At 40.5% G+C, this 18,168-nt stretch overlaps 1 protein-coding gene across 1 annotated transcript in view; it reads left to right on the top strand.

The window, feature by feature from the left end:
- Nucleotides 1–16,953, top strand: part of aup1 (AUP1 lipid droplet regulating VLDL assembly factor) — a 69,057-nt gene extending 52,104 nt beyond the window's left edge. The window contains exons 10-12 of the mRNA XM_069923492.1: nt 3,082–3,260; nt 12,964–13,055; nt 16,544–16,953. Coding sequence (XP_069779593.1) covers nt 3,082–3,260; nt 12,964–13,055; nt 16,544–16,601 — 329 coding nt within the window. The 3' untranslated portion in view covers nt 16,602–16,953. The remainder of the gene's footprint in view (nt 1–3,081; nt 3,261–12,963; nt 13,056–16,543) is intronic.
- The last annotated feature ends 1,215 nt before the right edge of the window (nt 16,954–18,168 follow it).

The following is an 18,168-nucleotide window of genomic DNA, read 5'->3' as shown; positions in this document are numbered from 1 at the left end:
TGTCAAAAACGTTTGGATTTATTTTCACCCTGCTTGCTAAAGCCACCTTTTAGCTTTTCTAATTTCTTTAAGATTTTTACATTCAGTGTATTCTCTGAACATCTTTTTGTTTCTTATGTTTATTGCAGGTCTCCCTCTTTTTTCCGAACCAAGTTTCCAGTATCCCTTGAAAAGCATGGCTCTCTCAAACGTTCGACCCTGCTTGTTGTGAAAACTTGGTTTTCCCCTCTATGGCCATTAACTCGCGCCTCTTGTATCTCTTCTATTGCCTGGCAACTCTCTTCAGGTACAATATGGACAGGGTTTCCCTCATCCTTCACCATCTTAAATTTTAATTTAGACATACAGCACAGTAACAGGCCATTTTAGCTCACGAGTCCGTGCTGCCCAATTTACACCCCATTAACCTGCAGCCCCCCAGTACGTTTTGAACATTGGGAGGAAACCGGAGCCCCCGGAGAAAACCCACACAGACTCAGGAAGAACGTTCAAACTCCTTACAGACAGCGCGGAACTCGAACTCCGGTCCAGTCCCGATCGTTAACGGTGTGAAGGCACTAACTGCTACACCAACCTATCCTATATCCAACATATCACTCTTTGCAGTTTCCATCATCTACAACGGGAACCCACCACCATTCACATCTTCCCCTGCCCTGTCAGCTTTCCATTGGGATCACTCCCTCTGCGATTCTTGTCCATCCATTTCTTTTCATCAGTCACGCCACGCTACGTATCCTGTGACTGCAAGAACTGCTACACTTGCACTCACACCTTTTCCCTCACCAATATTTGGGGCCCCAAATACTCCTTCCAGATGAAGCATTGCTTCACTTGTGAATCTGAAGGTATAGAAAAGGCCAGGACGGAACCACTGGATGCAGCAGGTGACCCCCGTAGGAGTGGGGCATGGAATTGAAATGTCTCTCTGGTGTAGAAAAGGCCAGGACGGAACCACTGGATGCAGCAGGTGACCCCCGCAGATTTGCAAGTGAAGTGAAAACCAATCAGGTTATCTGGATGTGATCGCTTCAACTTTTGTTTCCCAATTATGGCACTTTCACTGGCTCTAAAATGTGGTGGTCACAAAGATGTAAATAATATGTCTTCTGTACATTGAGTACTTTGCTTTAATCTGATGTGCAATAATGTTCGAATGGATAATCAAGCCTCCCAGAATTGTTTTTAGTCAGTAATGAATTGAAAATGCATATTTAATTAATTCCTGGTATGTGCCATAAGAGGGCACTGTTGCATCAGGCTTGCATGTATGAGAGTTTGTCATACACAGAAACTGCCAAAATGTTTGGCCTGGAAGTCAGCCTGAAGAAAACGGAGGTCCTCCATCAGCCAGCTCCCCACCATGACTACCAGCCCCCCCACATCTCCATCGGGCACACAAAACTCAAAACGGTCAACCAGTTTACCTATCTCGGCTGCACCATTTCATCAGATGCAAGGATCGACAATGAGATAGACAACAGACTCGCCAAGGCAAATAGCGCCTTTGGAAGACTACACAAAAGAGTCTGGAAAAACAACCAACTGAAAAACCGCACAAAGATAAGCGTATACAGAGCCGTTGTCATACCCACACTCCTGTTCGGCTCCGAATCATGGGTCCTCTACCGGCACCACCTACGGCTCCTAGAACGCTTCCACCAGCGTTGTCTCCGCTCCATCCTCAACATCCATTGGAGCGCTTACACCCCTAACGTCGAAGTACTCGAGATGGCAGAGGTCGACAGCATCGAGTCCACGCTGCTGAAGATCCAGCTGCGCTGGATGGGTCACGTCTCCAGAATGGAGGACCATCGCCTTCCCAAGATCGTGTTATATGGCGAGCTCTCCACTGGCCACCGTGACAGAGGTGCACCAAAGAAAAGGTACAAGGACTGCCTAAAGAAATCTCTTGGTGCCTGCCACATTGACCACCGCCAGTGGGCTGATAACGCCTCCAACCATACATCTTGGTGCCTCACAGTTCCGCGGGCTGCAACCTCCTTTGAAGAAGACCGCAGAGCCCACCTCACTGACAAAAGGCAAAGGAGGAAAAACCCAACACCCAACCCCAACCAACCAATATTCCCCTGCAGCCGCTGCAACCGTGTCTGCCTGTCCCGCATCGGACTTGTCAGCCACAAACGAGCCTGCAGCTGACGTGGACATTTACCCCCTCCATAAATCTTCGTCCGCGAAGCCAAGCCAAAGAAAGAATACACAGAAGTATAATGAGCAGATGCACTGAACTTCTTACTTGCTGCAGTCGCCAAGGTATGCGAAACTCACCAACTATAATGATATAAATCAAATTATCACAATCTGCCAAGGCAGAAAAAGAGGTAGCGGTTAGGGCAACCCCTTTACAGCCCCAGCGATTGAGACCTGGGGTTCAAGTCTTGCACTCTCTGTAAAGAGTTTGTACGATCTCTCCGTTTCCTCCGGGGGCTCCAGTTTCCTCTCACCCTTCAAAATGTACCAGAGGGTGTAAATTGGGCAGCATGGATTCTCGTAGGACCGAATTGGCCTGTTACCATGCTGTATGTATAAATTTAAATTTAATTTTTAAGTATTAGAAGAATAGATAAATATTCTTGGAGCAAAAGTGTTTCAATTTTTAATAGTGCAAATATAATGTAAATAAGCTGCAGGTCAGAAAATGAATATTCAATAATAAATGTGCAAATTTAAATGAGTCTGAGTTTTGTTGAGGAGTCTGATGGTGGAGGGGTAGCAACTGATCCTGAACTTGGTGGTATGAGACACGTGGCACCTATACCCCTTTCCTGATAACAACAGCGAGAGCGTCATGTCCTAGATGGCGTGGATTCTTGACCATTGCTGCTGCTCTCTCAGGGCAATGTTTCCTGTAGTTTGTCTGGATGGTGGGGGGGGGGGGGGGGTGGGAGTTTTGCCTGTGATGTACTGGGATGTGACCACTACCTTCTGCAGGACTTTCAGCTCAGTGGTATTAGTGCCCCCATGTAAATATAAAGATCATGCCCAAAGTAGAGTTTTTGCGTAGTTATATTGGGTGTGACCATGATCTTGTCCATTGACTTTGCTTTGTCTCTCCCTCAGTAAGCACCAAGTGTGTTGATACAACTATCACAAATCTGCTGGAGGGAAGGGTGCAGTTTGCTCCAGAGGATGTGTCAGCCAGCCCTTCCAGCCTCTCCTTGTCAAATAAGCCTCACATGACCCTTCGCAGTTTGACCACCTCTCAGAAGAAGATGCCAAAAGATGCATTGGCGCCCAAGGTAATTGTTCTGGAAGTGTCCATTACAATAGTCCCAGTAAGGTTTCTATATTGTCTGGTGGGGGAACTCTGTAATGGTGCAGACAGGTTCCAGGGATTCTTATCAAATGATAAAGAAAGTATACTTCAGGTTTTTTTTTAAAAAAAACCATAAAACAGTATAGTAAAAATACTAAAATGCTGGAGGAACTCCGGTCAACCTTTATGCATCAGTTTTTATATCTTCCTATGGATATTGCAGGAGCTGCTAAGCTCCTCCAGCATTTTGTGGTTTTACTACAATCACAGCTTCAGCAGACTTGCATGTTTCACTCCACACAGGAACAGGCCCTTCGGCCCACATGTTTGTGCTGAAGATGATGTCCAAGTTAAAGTAAAACTCTGCTGCTTCCATGTGGTGCATTATCCCTCTATTTCCTGCATATGCATGTGTTCATGTAGGAGACTCTTAAACACTATCTAGGAGACTCTTAAATGCTGCTCTCATATCTCCTTCCAGTTTCAAATAATGTAAAATACTACTCAACTACAAGTAAAAGAATTAGTACAACTGTAAAAAGTCAACAAATGCACCGATGGCATGATGAGGCTCATACCTTTAAACTGCATGTGGGCAACAACACATGAATGGCAGGTGGTCTTGGTGTTATGTCATAGACCAGCAGCATTAGAAATTCAGCAAGACAGTGTTATTTTTGAAACAATATTTTAAATTAATAATTACTAATAATATAACATCTTACCTAAATCTAAACTTAACCCCAATTATGTGCAAATATACATGTGTGTGTGGATTACCCAAACCATTACAGTTTAGGCACAATTTTGGAAAGACAATTCCCAAAACTCAGTCTTAGAAATCCTGTGTTGAAACTCAGAACTTTTAAACTAGTGTTCAGAAGTAATTATGAAGTAGGTGAGATACTGCATGAACAGACTGTTCAAAACTCACGAATCCTTATCAAGTTGCTTCCAGAGAAATGTTCTTTCATAAGAATGATTTTCATACACTCCTCTTTCCTTGCGTAGGGGAAACTAAACATGTAACTTCCACAATGCTTTATAAAACCCAGGAATGGGTCAGACGAAATTACCATCAGAATGGTCACGATCCAGTTACAGGAATGATCCTGCTTCTTTTACCCAGATATGGGTCAATCAAAATAACCACCAGAATGGTCACAGTTTTCACTGTTTGCCTGACAAAGAGAAACAGCAGAAGTGTCCATCTCACACAAAGTTACTTCCTTTCTGTCTCTTGCAGATCTCTGGTTACTTATTAATCTTGCTTAATCAAGTGTCTCAATCACATGACTTGCTTGATCAATTCTGCCTTCAGTGTCTGTTTCTTAAATCAGATGACTTCTCTCTCACCAGATGATCTTTCTTGGGTAAACAACCCAATGTTCTGGTTTTTAGTTGAGAGCATTAGTTCGGTTTATGTTTTTGAACTTGGGTGACATGGTGTCTGAAAAAAGTCATGAACTCTGTGTGTGTTTGCACCCTGAATCAACTCCCAAAGTAACACTCACTAAAATGTAACAGAAACTTGTAACATTGAGAGTTTGAGACTCATTGGCACTGATCATGATCCAGTCCAAGTAGAGGACTACCCTTGTAGTTAGCATAACAATCCAGAGCCTGTGCACTCTCCTAACCTCTACAGACAGTTGTCAGTCCCATGGCAGAGCTGAAAGAGGAAGGGATTTGTGCACTACAGTTGTGAGTTTGTTGTTGAGAAGTCTGATGGTGGAGGGTAGCAGCTGTTCCTGAACATGGCGGTGCAAGTCTTTTGGCACCTAGACCTCTTTCCTCATGGCAGCAGCAAGAACAGAGCTTGTGCTGGGTGGTGAGGGTCTTTGATGATTGCTGCTGCTCTCTGACTGCAGTGTTCCCTCTAGATGTGCTCGATAGTGGAGAGGGTTTTGCCTGTGATGTTCTGGACTGTGTCTACTATCTTTTGCAGGGATTTACGCTCAGGGGTATTAGTGTTTCCATATCAAACTGTGATGCAGCCAGTCAAGACACTTTCTACCATACCTCTATAAATTTGCCAGGGTTTCTGTTTTTTTTTAATTTTATTTAATTTTTCAAATTGCACACAAAATTACTATAACCCCTCCCCACCCATAACACAAAAAAACCCACTAAAAATCCTTAAAAAAAAACTTCCCCCAATCCCCCCCCCCAAAAAAACCGACAGCAAAAACCAATATTCTCTGATTGGTGTTCCAAACTTATTATAGTTAATTAATTTCTATAGCCATACATTTCAAATATAATCCACACATATAATATGAAAAAAAATTATTTTTTAATCGTTATGTTAATTTTTCTAAATGTAAACAAGACTGTAATTCATTATGCCATCTTCGCAAATTTAATTGTACGTCATTCTTCCATGTAACAGCTATGTATTTTCTTGCTACTGCTAAAGCTAACTTTAAGAAAGCTAAATATGGTTTAGGCATTCTGAAATCGACAAGTGGGACCTATCATAACCCAATAAACATAACCTTGAGTCCAATCAAATATCAATTTTAAACAAATCTCTCAAAAATTTTATAATTTCCCCCAAAAAAATATTTAATTTTCTTACACAACCAAACTGAATGTACAAAAGTACCTATCTGTTCTCTACATCTAAAACATCAATCTGTTATACTAAATCCATATCTTTTCAATTTCTCAGGAGTTAAATATAACTGAAGCAAAAAATTATAATTAACCATATTATATCTCACATTAATTAATTTTGTTACACTATCCACACACATTTGTGACCATTCTTCCTCTGCCAATACAATATTTAAATCTTTTTTCCATTTCTCTTTAATTTTATGCATATTTACTTTTTCCATTTTTTGCTGCAACAATCTATACCTATCAGAAATAAAACCATTTTCTCTTTTGTCTTCAATCAGTAATTCAAATTTTCTTTGACTTGGCAAATTTATTTCCTTACCATAGATCTTCTTTAAAAATTTCAAAATTGATAGTAAGCAAACAAAGAATTTGACGCAATACCATATTTCTCCTGTAATCTATTAAATGAAGGAAACTTTCCTGCTTCAAAACAATCGATAACATTAACTATTCCTTTATTTTTCCAATCCTTTAAATAAGGACTATTAAATGAAAAAGGAATTAATTTATTCTGATATATTGGTGATCTTATTGAAATCATCCCTTAAAACCCTATAATTAAATTACGATTGTACAAAATATTCTTTATATGTCATAAAACTGGCAAATAAAATTCTTGTAACAATAAAGGATTCCATTTATAAATAAAATGCTTAATATTATCTTCCAAGATCTGATCCATCTCTATCTTCACCCACCTAGGAGATTGTTCAGTGTCAAATAATCTATGAATAAATTTCAACTGAGCCGCTTCGTAATAATTATAAAAACAAGGCAATTACAAGCCACCTCATTCATAACTCCCAAGTCATTTTTGTAAGGAAACTCTTGATAATTTGTCCTTCCATAAAAATAACCTAATTAACTTATTTATTTCCTTAAAAAACTTTTTCGATACAAAACATGGAATAGATTGAAAAAGTACTGTACTCGAGGATAAATATTCATCTTTATACAATTCACTCTTCCAATTAACGTCAGTGGTAAATATTTTTTAATTTAATAAAGGTGCATAATTTAAATTAAACAAATCATTATAATTTTTATTTACATCTACTCCTAAATATTTAATTTTATTTGACCATCTTAATTTAGTAATTTGTCTACAGTCTTTATAATCCTCTTTTCCCAATTAACCTTATATCCTGATAATTTACCATATTTATTCAATAATTCCTGTAATGATTAATAAAATCTTTGGATCAGTTAAGTATATCAAAACATCATCTGCAAATAAACTAATTTTATATTCAGTTTCCTTCACTCTAATTCCCCTAATACCTAAATCTTGTCGAGCTAAAGGTTCAATCACTAAAGCAAATAAAGCAGGTGAACGAGGGCAACCTTGTCTTGTAGAACGAGACAAATTAAAAGAATTTGAAATCTGGCCATTCATTAACACCCTTGCTGTAGGTCCCGCATATAAAGCCTTAACCCAACCTCTAAAAAATGGGCCAAAATTAAATTTTTCCAATACTTTAAACAAAAAGTTCCATTCAACATGATCAAACGCCTTCTCAGCATCTAAAGATACAACCATTGGTGGATTATTTTGTTGTTTTGCCACATTCATTAATAATATCAACTTAACTATACCTTTATACCTAGCTTTAACAAAACCTACCTGATCAATATGAACCAGTTCTGGTAAATAATTCATTAACCTTTTGGCCAAGACTTTCACCACCAATTTATAGTCAATATTTAATAATGATATGATGATACTTTTTAAGGATGTCTATCTTTTTTTGGATAACTGTAATCAATGCTCTTAAGAAAGATTCTGGAAATACACCTATTTCAGTTGCTTGTTTCAAAACATCTATATATATATAACGGAAATAGTAAATCATTAAACTCTTTATAAAACTCTACCTTAAAACCATCTTCTCCAGGAGATTTCCCATTAGGCATCGATTGTAAAGCTTCCTTCAAATCTAATTCAGTAAATGAAATATCTAAATTCTTCTGCTTCCTTCAACATTTATAAATTTAAATTATCCAAAAATGATTCAATTTGATCAATGTCTTGACTACCTTCTGATGTATACAGATTTTCATAAAATTTTAAAAATTCATCATTAATATCTTTTCGTTTAGAAGTAATTTCTCCATTCTTCCTAATAGCATTAATTGTCCTTGATACTTGCTCTGTTTTAAGTTGCCATGCCAAAATCTTATGTGCTCTTTCTCCCAATTAGACCTCAGTATCATTTTCTCATATTTATGTTTGTAAATTATTATAACATAATTTCAATTTAGATAGAAAAATAGAAACATAGAAGATAGGAGCAGGAGTAGGTCATTCGAGCCTGCTCCGCCATTCAACGAGATCATGGCTGATCTTAAAGTTCAGTACCCCGTCCCCGCCTTCTCTCCGTAACCTTTAATACCCTTATACTGAAGAAATATATCTAATTCCCTCTTAAATATATTTAATGAACCTGCCTCTACTGCCCTCTGTGGCAATGAATTTCACAGATTCACCACCCTCCGGATAAAGAAATTCCTCCTCATCTCGGTCCTAAATGGTTTACCTATTATCCTCAAACCATGGCCCTGGGTTCTAGATTTTCCCATCCTTGGAAACATCCCATCTGCATCCATTCTGTCCAGTCCTGCCAGAATTTTATATGTCTCCATGAGATCCCCTCTCAATCTTCTAAACTCCAGGGAGTACAATCCCAATTTGCGTAATCTTTCCTCATAAGTCATTCCTGCCATTCCAGGTATCAGCCTGGTGAATCGCCTCTGCACTCCCTCCATTGCAAGAACATCCTTCCTTAGATAAGGTGACCAAAACTGCACACAATATTCCAGGTGGGGTCTCACCAAGGCCCTGTACAGCTGCAGTAAGGTATCCTTGTTCCTATATTCAAACCCTCTTGATATGAAGGCCAACATACCATTTGCCTTTTTAACCGCCTGCTGTACCTGCATGCTCGCCTTCAGAGACTGGTGTACAAGTACCCCTAGGTCTCTCTGCACTTCCCATCTCTTAATCTATTGCCATTCAAATAGTAATCTGCCCTCCAGTTTGTATTACCAAAGTGGATAACCTCACATTTATCCACATTGTAGTGCATTTGCCATAATTGTATGAACTTTTAAACTGATACTGTTTTTTTTAAATCTTTGCTGTATAACTAATAATTAATCCTCTTAAATATGCTTTTAAAGCATCCCACAAAACAAACTTGCTTTGAACTGAATTTTGATTCATTTGTAAATAAAAATTAAATTGATCTCTTATATATTTAACAAAGTCTGGTCTTTTCAATAACATTTCAATTAAACCTCCATCGATAATCTGTTTCAACCAATTCAGTACCTGAACATCTAATTAACAATAATGAATGATCTGACAATCTTCTTTTATATTCTGCTAAATTAAATCTACCTTGTAAATGTGCAGAAATGAAAAATAAATCTATTCTAGAAAAAGAATTATGTTGAGTTGAATAAAATGAATAATCTTTTTCCATTGGATTTAATTTCCTCCAAATTTCCACTAAATTCAAATCCTTCATCATTTCAAGCAATCTTTTCGCCATCTTAGACCTTCAAACAATATTCATACGTGCCCGTAAAACAGCTGCATGTAAAATCATCTCACAATCTTGATACCTCAAACACCTCACCAAAACAGCTCTACGTGGTTGCCCTGGTAATGTTTTTTCTTATTGCAAGATGAGGTCTCTCTATCTCCAAACCCTCCAGAAAATATTCTGGACCGAATACTTCAACAATCCATTCTTTAAAAAACTTTGTAGGATTTACTCCCTCAAAACCTCTGGTAATCCCACTATTTTTATATTATTCCGCCGACTTTGATTTTCTAACGAATCCATCTTCTGCAAAAAAAATCACTCTTCTCAATCTGCCATCCGGCAACCACTCCTTCCACTTGATCCACTCTATCTTGCACGTTTTTAATTTTGTTTTCAACATTATCCACTGCTGTCAAACATTTACCGACATCCCGTTTCATTGAAGCAATTTCAGTAGACGTATCAGTAATTTTAATTCTAATGTTAGAAAGTTGCTAATCAACATTTTGAAAACTAGTGGAAACATAATCCATCAAACTCATTTTGTTTTGTTATAGTTTCCAACGTTATCATTATATCAGAAGAGGGCATAGGATTCATAGTGCTGGGAGACTTATATGGTGAAGGTACTTTCAAATATGTTGGAGTACCTTCCACTTTAGCTGCAGCTAGCAATAATTGATTGGCTTCTGCTTCCAAATAATGTTCTAATTCTTCTTCCAATTCTTGTGTATCTCAGCTTCCTGAACTTCTTCAGACTGGTTGCAGGTCCATTCCTCAGCCCGACGTTGAGCGGCAATCCCTGCAGCTCTCACCTGTTCGAGAGTATCGCGCATGCGCACCGCTGCCCATGTCCCTGCAGCGACCACATAGTGCTGGTAGACAGTCCCTGGCACGTCTCTCGTGTACTGCATTAAAGACGCAGTCACAAGGGACGTGTCACATCTTCCCACTGCCCCACGTTTGGTCGCGCTACTCGACGCACCCAACGCGGCTGATACACGCACGTCGCGGGACTCCCTTAACGTCGTCAGTGACGGCGCCATCTTGCGTCACTCTACGCATAGAGGATGCTGTCGCTGTAGCCAACCTTGCCAATATGGGTCGCTGACTCTTCGGCTCCATCTCCACTTGAGTTTGAGGTTTCAAATCTTCAGTAAGGCCCGTTTTTTCCAACTCTTCCAACTTCTTAAAATGTAATTTTTTCGAATGTTGAACTTGTCTCTTATCATATTTCTTCTCATATCTTATACAGTCTTTTCATAAAGTTTTCAAACATGTGTTAAGTTTTTAAATTTGGGTTCTGAACTTTCTAGCTGAGGAGAGATAGGCTCCCACGTCTTCACCCTATGCCATCTTGCCACGCTCCTCAAATTTACCAGGGTTTCTGATGTCATACCAAACCTTCGCAAACTCCTGAGGAAGTAGAGGCACTGACATTCTTTCTTCCAGAAAGATCTTCCAAGATAGTGACTGCAAAGAACTTAAATGTCCTTACCCTCTCCACCTCTGATTTTCCCCAATGATCACTGGGTCGTATATCACTGGCTTTCCTTTCCTGAAGTCAACAATAAGCTCTTTAATTTTGGTGACGTTGAGTGCAAGGTTGTTGTTGTTGCACCATTCTGCCAAGTTTTCAATCTTTAACAGTATACTAACTCATCCCTTTCCTTTACACAACCCACTACTGTTGTATCTTCGGCGCATCTGTGGATGGTGTTATTGTCATACCGAGCCACACAGTCGTAGGTGTAAAATGAGTAGACCAGGGGACCAAGAACACAGTACTAATGGAGATTATTGAGAAGTTCTTACCAATCTTCACTAATGTGGTCTGGAGGTAAGGAAATCCATGATCCAATTACACAGTGGGGTGTTAACTCTCAGGTCTTAGAGTTTGCTGATTGGTTTTGAAGGGATGATGGTGTTAAATGCTGAACTTTGCTGTCCTGGTTTTCCAGAGCTTTGTGTAGAGCCAGTGAGATGGCACCTGCCATAGACCTGTTACTACAATAGGCAAACTGGAATGTATCATGTCACTGTTCAGATAGGAGCTGATATGCTTCAACACCAGCCTTTCAAAACACTTCATCACTGTTGGTCGATAGTCATTAAGGCAGGTTCCTACACTCTTGTGCACCAGTATGATTGACGCCTGTTTGAAACTGGTGGGTTCTACACCCTGCTGGAGACAGATATTGAAGACCTTGGTAAATTGGTCAGCGCAGATTTCCAGTGAAAGTGGAACAAAGTTGATCTTTTGACTAAAAAAAATCCTCCGGCTCTGTTCTAAATGTCCGATTCCTTTTACCAAAGATTGTGTCTTGGTCTTCCATTAAGAGAAGGCTGCCTGTCTGCATCTGTCCTGTCACTGTCTCTCAGACCCTCAGAGGGCTCAAGGAGATTACCTCCTCCTCCACCACACTAGTTGGGCCAGTGACATCTACAACCCTGTAAATGAATTATAAAATTTAATTCTCACAAGGGTGGGTATGAGTCATATCTAATCTTCCTTCATGGTGCAATCCATGAATCTGTAGTACAGGTGCTCCTCGACATACACCTGTGTTCCTTTCTGATGACCGGTCATATCTTGGAAAAGACACGTCTGAATTAGTCAACATCCTGGGGTCCATAGACTGGGTGCAGCCATCTTGGTACCTGTGTGCCCTAATGATATTGAATTCACGCTCTTAACTCTCACTCATGCGCCAACCGAACTCCCATTACGTGAACCCACCACATATGCGCCAGCCGTGGACTCGCGCAAGCGCACAGAAATAAAAATGGCTGCACCCAGCCTACGGACCCCATGACGTCGAATAACAAGTACACACATTTTGGCTCTTACTTGCCCTGTATCCTTGTTATAGTTTGTCAAATAAAAAGGTAAAGGTTCCATTATTGTCTCATAATACTACATTTAGAATGTAACATCATGAAATTTTTTAACTTTAACAGAACCCTGCGAAGAATGAATTCGCAATGCCTGGTTTACAAGTCCAGTGCTCCAGCTATCAGAGCTAACGTAAACCACTTAAATGTTATATTTTTTCTTTTTTTAAAAAAAAATCGGTCTTATGGGTGGATGGACGCAATCCACATAGGTCTCAAGTCTGGATGTATCCGTACACTGCAGCACAGATACAGACCTTCAGCCCATCTAGTCTGTGCCGATCTACTTTTCAGCTTCGCCCCATTGTGTTCCTGGGGACCTGTACTCTTCCATTCTCTACATCTGACCCCATGATGCAACCCTTAAACAGTCCCTCCAAAATTTCATCCTGCCACCTCCCTAATGATCTATAACCTACCACCCAAAAAACAAATCTCTCAGGTAGTCATGGTATATTCATGTTCAAAAACGTGCTGGTGTGCAGCAAAGCATGTATTTGGTGTTTATTTGGGTTCAAGGACTTGTGGGTGCAGTAGTTGGAGCCATGCAAAACCTCACTGGGCTGTAGGTTCACAATGGGAGATCTTCAATCTGTTTTTTCTTTTATAAAGCCTGCTCCAAAAACGACATTTGAGAAATCGCCAGTTGACCGACATCTGTCCCTGCAGGAAAGGAAAGAAGTTCTATATGCTTACGCACGGAGGTCAGTACCATTTATTGCGGAATTTATTTTATTGCAGCACTTGATGTCTCCCTCGACTGCAGTTGTGGAAATGAGTAGCAGATCTCGAAAGCGAACCAGATGTGTTTCCCAATCCCAGGTTGAAAATGATCTCTGTGTGTGCGAATGAAAATCAAAGCTGCAGATGCAGGAAGTCTGAAATTAAAAACAGAAATGCTGGGTTTTTAAAAAATCAGTAGGTCAAGGAGCATCTGTCAATAGAGAAACTGTTGTCATATGGGTTTTCTACTTTAGCTTGAGGTGACCCTCCCCTGACTGTGCCAGACATGTCAGTGGTTTGACCAAACTTTTGTTCGGGCGCTACCCAGTCTGGGTAAATCCACATTGTAACAACAACTCTTTGAGATGCGTGCTGTTGGTCAGACCCAAAGTTACTTGCTAAATGGAGAATAGCGTTCACAATACTCCTATTGGTAGAGAACACTTTTGTAAGAGCAGGAAAAAGATTGCCTAAATAACTATAGCCCAATGGAAATGTCAAAGTCAATCCTCAGCCACTGATGCTTCAGGGAATAAATACCCAGTCTGTCCAGCCTCCCGCTATAACCAGTTCCATACAACATCCTGGTGAATTGCTTCTGCATCTTTCTAACTTGCTGATATCTTTTCTGCAGTTGAGGGAACAGAACTTTGCCTGGTCCCTCACCAACGCCATGTCCAACTCTCATTGGGTCCCAACAGTGTTCTCAATACCCCAGCCAAGCATGCAAGATTCTACCTTGTCCAAATGAGTCACCCCTTTCAGGGAACTGTACCCTTGAACTTGGAGGTCTCTCTTTTCTACAACCATTTCCAGGGCACTACTATTTACTATGAGCACTCTACCCTGGGGAAAGAGTGTGGGGTGTGAATCCCCATCGCTAACCTTCAAAGATGAAGAACCTGAGCCTGATGATTCACACCAGTCCTACAGTATTATATCCCCATAAGGAGGAGGGATAGACTATTCAGCCCATCGAGTCTGCCCTACCATTCAATCATGTGCTGATCCATTTTCCCACTCAGACCGACTGCCTGGCCTTCTATAACCTTTGATGCCCTGGCTAATCAAGAGCCTATCAAACACCCAGTTACTTGGGCTCCACAACTGCCTGTAACAGCAAATTTTACCGATTTACCACCCTCAGTGGGCGAAAGAATTTCTCTGCATCTCTGTTCTAAATGGACACCCTTCAATCCTGAAGTTCTGCCCTCTCCACCACAGGAAACAACCTTTCTACATTTATCCTGTACAGAAAAAGTCCAAAAATCAAGATACCCGAAACCCAGACCACCTGAGAATCCGGACTCAAACTTTTTAAATTTAATGGCCTTTAGTATGTGTGCATGTATGCCTAAGTGTCACAGATGCACAGTGGCAACAGTGACCACGCTTAATACAGGTAATATTATTACAAAGAAATTCATTTGTATACAGTCATGCGCCTCATAACATCCATTTGGGAACATCCGACCACATATACGTCCGTGGTCCCATAGATTATCCTTTGCCTATTTCTGTATTTATGGTGTTCATATTTTTACATTGCAAATTGAAACCAGTACGCATTAATGATTTAATCAAAGCAAAGCAATTATTCAGTTATGTCCACTAAGATTGGAGAACGGGATGTAGCAGACGTAGTAACCAGATCATAGGTGTTGCACAAAGTTAAAATTGCTTACTGTCCTATTTCACAGAACGTATTGTGGACGTTAAGCGACGCCTGACTACTGTATTTTTCTTTTATAATGTTCATTTTGAAACATAATTTCAAAATTATACAATTTCATATATATATATATAATTTCATAATTATACACGTTTTTGTTGTGGAAAAAAAGTTTACATTTTTGTCATTTGTTGACTTTATTTTTGACAGTCATGGGCTGATGAAGGATAGTCAGCATGGCTTTGTGCGTGGTAGGTTACGTTTAACAAATCTTGTAGAGTTTTTCAAAGAGGTTACCAAGAAGGTAGATAAAGGAATGGTTGTGGATGTGGTCTACATGGAGTTTAGTAAGGCCTGTGACAAGGTCCCACATGGGAGGTTAATTCAGAAGGTTAAGATACTAGGTATATAGATGGAGGGGTTGTAAACTGGATTCAAAATTAGAAGTGTAGGAGAAAATAGAGTGAAAGTGGTAGTGGATGGTTGCTTCTCAGTCTGGAGGCCTGTGACAAGTGGAGTTCCTCACGGATCTGTGTTGGGACCATTGTTGTTTGTTGTCTATATCAATGATCTGGATGATAATGTGGGAAACTGGATCAGCAAGTTTGCTGATGTCACAAAGATAGAGGTGTAGTGGACAGTGAGGAAGATTTTTCAAAGCCAACAGAGGGATCTGGGCCAACTGGGAGAATGGACCAGTAAATGGATGATGGAGTTTAATGCATTTTGGAAGAGCAAATGGTAGGTCACTGAGGAGCAAAGAGACCTCAGGATACAGATACATTGTTCCCTGAAGGTTGTGTCGCAGGAGGACAAGGTTGTAAAAAAAGCTTTTGGCATCTTGGCCTTTATAAATCAAAGTATTGAGTATAGAAGTTGGCATGTTATGTTAAACTTGTATAAGACATTGGTGAAGCCAAATTTGGAATATTATGTTAAGTTCTGGTTACTGATTTACTTGGATGTTGCCAGGTATTCAGAAATTGAATTGCAGGGAAAGATTAAACAGGTTAGGACTTTATTCCTTGGAACGAAGAAGAATAAGGGGAGATTTGATAGAGGTTTACAAAATTATGAGGGGTATAGACAGAATAAATGCATATAGGCTCTTTCCATTTAGATTAGGAGAGATAAATACAAGAGGACATGGATTTAAGGTGAAAGGAGAAAGGTTTAGGGGGATCATTAGGGGGAAATTCTTCACTCAGAGTGGTGGGAGTGTGGAATAAGCTGCCATTTGATGTGGGCGTGGACTCAATCTTGAGTTTTAAGAATAAATTGGATAGATACATGGATTGGAGGGTTATGGAATGGGAGCAAGTTATTGGGACTTGCTGAACAATGGTCATCACAGACTAGAAGGGTAGAATGGCCTGTTTTCTGTGCTGCAGCATTCTATGGTTCTAAAATTGATTGTTTTGATAAATGAAACTATTGTGTTAGCTAATGAATGAACTATCAAATTTACCTGTTCATCTCTTTATCCCTGCTCAAGTTTGAATTTTAAAAGTACTGCCCAAGAATCCGGAATATCTGAAAATCCAGACCGACCCAACCCCCAAGCAGTCTGGATTTTAGGACTTTTACTATTTATGCTATTTTAAGACTTTCCTGTATATGCTTTTCAACATTCAAAATGTTGCAATGAGATCCCCCCACCCCCCCAACCTTTATTCTAAGTTCCAATGAGCGTACAGGCCAAGAGCTGTCAAACGTTGCACATATGATAACTCATTCCCAAGATCATCTATGTACATATTGATGTAATCTCTGACTATCTTCTCCCTTCTTCATCAGACGATACATCGAGAAGCACGGGCTACAGGCACAGTCAGAGGTCAGCCAAGACGAGTAGCTTTGAGCTCAGCAACAGGACCCGAGACTTCACCCAACACTTCACGTCACAGCTCCACTGAAATGGCACATCAATCATTTTCTTCTTTTCCTTTTTGCCTTGTTCCTCTTTGTTTGGGAACAACTTTCTCTTCGATAATATGGGTCTGATTTTTAAGGTGTTTTCTGTGCAAACTTTTCAAAAATCAATTACAAGGGGGCAGGGGTGCGGTGGGAGAAGTGGGGGGGGGAAGGGGGCGAAGAATTCTGCAGCGCAGCCTGCATGGCAATCATGCTTGTTCCTGTGATAGACCCTGCTGGGGAGCAGCAGAGTCCCTGTATTTTTGGAATCTTTATAAAGAGCTTACAACTGATCCCCTGATCCAACTGCTGTGCTGACTTGATTGAATATTATTTATTTTCTTGAGGCTGATATCGCCTCAAACCGTGCAACTTGGCGCCTCGCAGTTCGGCGGGCAGCAACCTCCTTTGAAGAAGACCGCAGAGCCCACCTCACTGACAAAAGACAAAGGAGGAAAAAGCCAACACCCAACCCCAACCCACCAATTTTCCCTTGCAACCGCTGCAACCGTGTCTGCCTGTCCCGCATCGGACTTGTCAGCCACCGACGAGCCTGCAGCTGACGTGGACATTTACCCTTCCATAAATCTTCGTCCGCGAAGCCAAGCCAAAGAAGAAGGAGAGGGGCAGCTGGTGATTTAGAACCATAGAGCAAGACAGTAAAGAAAATAGGCCCTTCTGGTCTATGTCGAACTATTGTTCTGCCCAGTCCCACTGACCTGCACCCAGACCATACCCATCCCGTCCATGTACCGGTCCAAATTTTTCTTAAAGGGCAGCATGGCTGGCGTAGCAGTTAGCGCAACACCTTTACAGCACCATTGATCGGGGCCGGGGTTCGAATCCCGCACTGTCTGGCAGTTTTGTTAACATGATGTACGTCTAAAAAATTTAAATATTAAAACTGAGCCTGCATTCAACACTTCAGCTCGCAGCTCGAGCCACACTCCTACCAGACTGAAGTTCCTTCTAATGACCCCTCCCCCCCACTACCAAAAACCTTTCCCCTTTCACCCTTCACTCATACTCTAGCTTGTATGTCATCTAACATCAGTGGTAAAAGCCTACTTGCATTTACTCTGTCTGTACCCCAATAATTTTAAATACCTCTATCAAATCTCCCCTCATTCTTCTGCGCTCCAGGGAATAAAGTCCTAACCTGTTCAACCTTTAGTTTATTTATACAGCACATTTTTTTTAAAAAAACACTCACGTTGACCAAAGTGCTGGACAGATTACAACTAGGAACTCATTGGTCACTACCTGAATGACGATGGGCAGCCAAATCCACCAAGACATTTCTAATTAGAACTTGTTATTTCCACAGTAAACAAAAAATGAGATGCCATTCCTCCTGACCCCAGTGATTTAAACGACTGCACAAAAATTAATAAAAGTGCTACAAACATCATTTTTCAAAGAATAAGCAGTGTGCACAAGCCTGGTTACAATTCTGTTTTAGATGTTACAAAAAGTCCACTGGCTCAGTGCAGATTACAGTTCACCGG

The sequence above is a fragment of the Narcine bancroftii genome, chromosome 3 (genome assembly GCF_036971445.1).
Source record: "Narcine bancroftii isolate sNarBan1 chromosome 3, sNarBan1.hap1, whole genome shotgun sequence".
Lineage (NCBI taxonomy): Eukaryota > Metazoa > Chordata > Chondrichthyes > Torpediniformes > Narcinidae > Narcine > Narcine bancroftii.
This window is presented reverse-complemented; position numbering and strand designations above follow the sequence as displayed.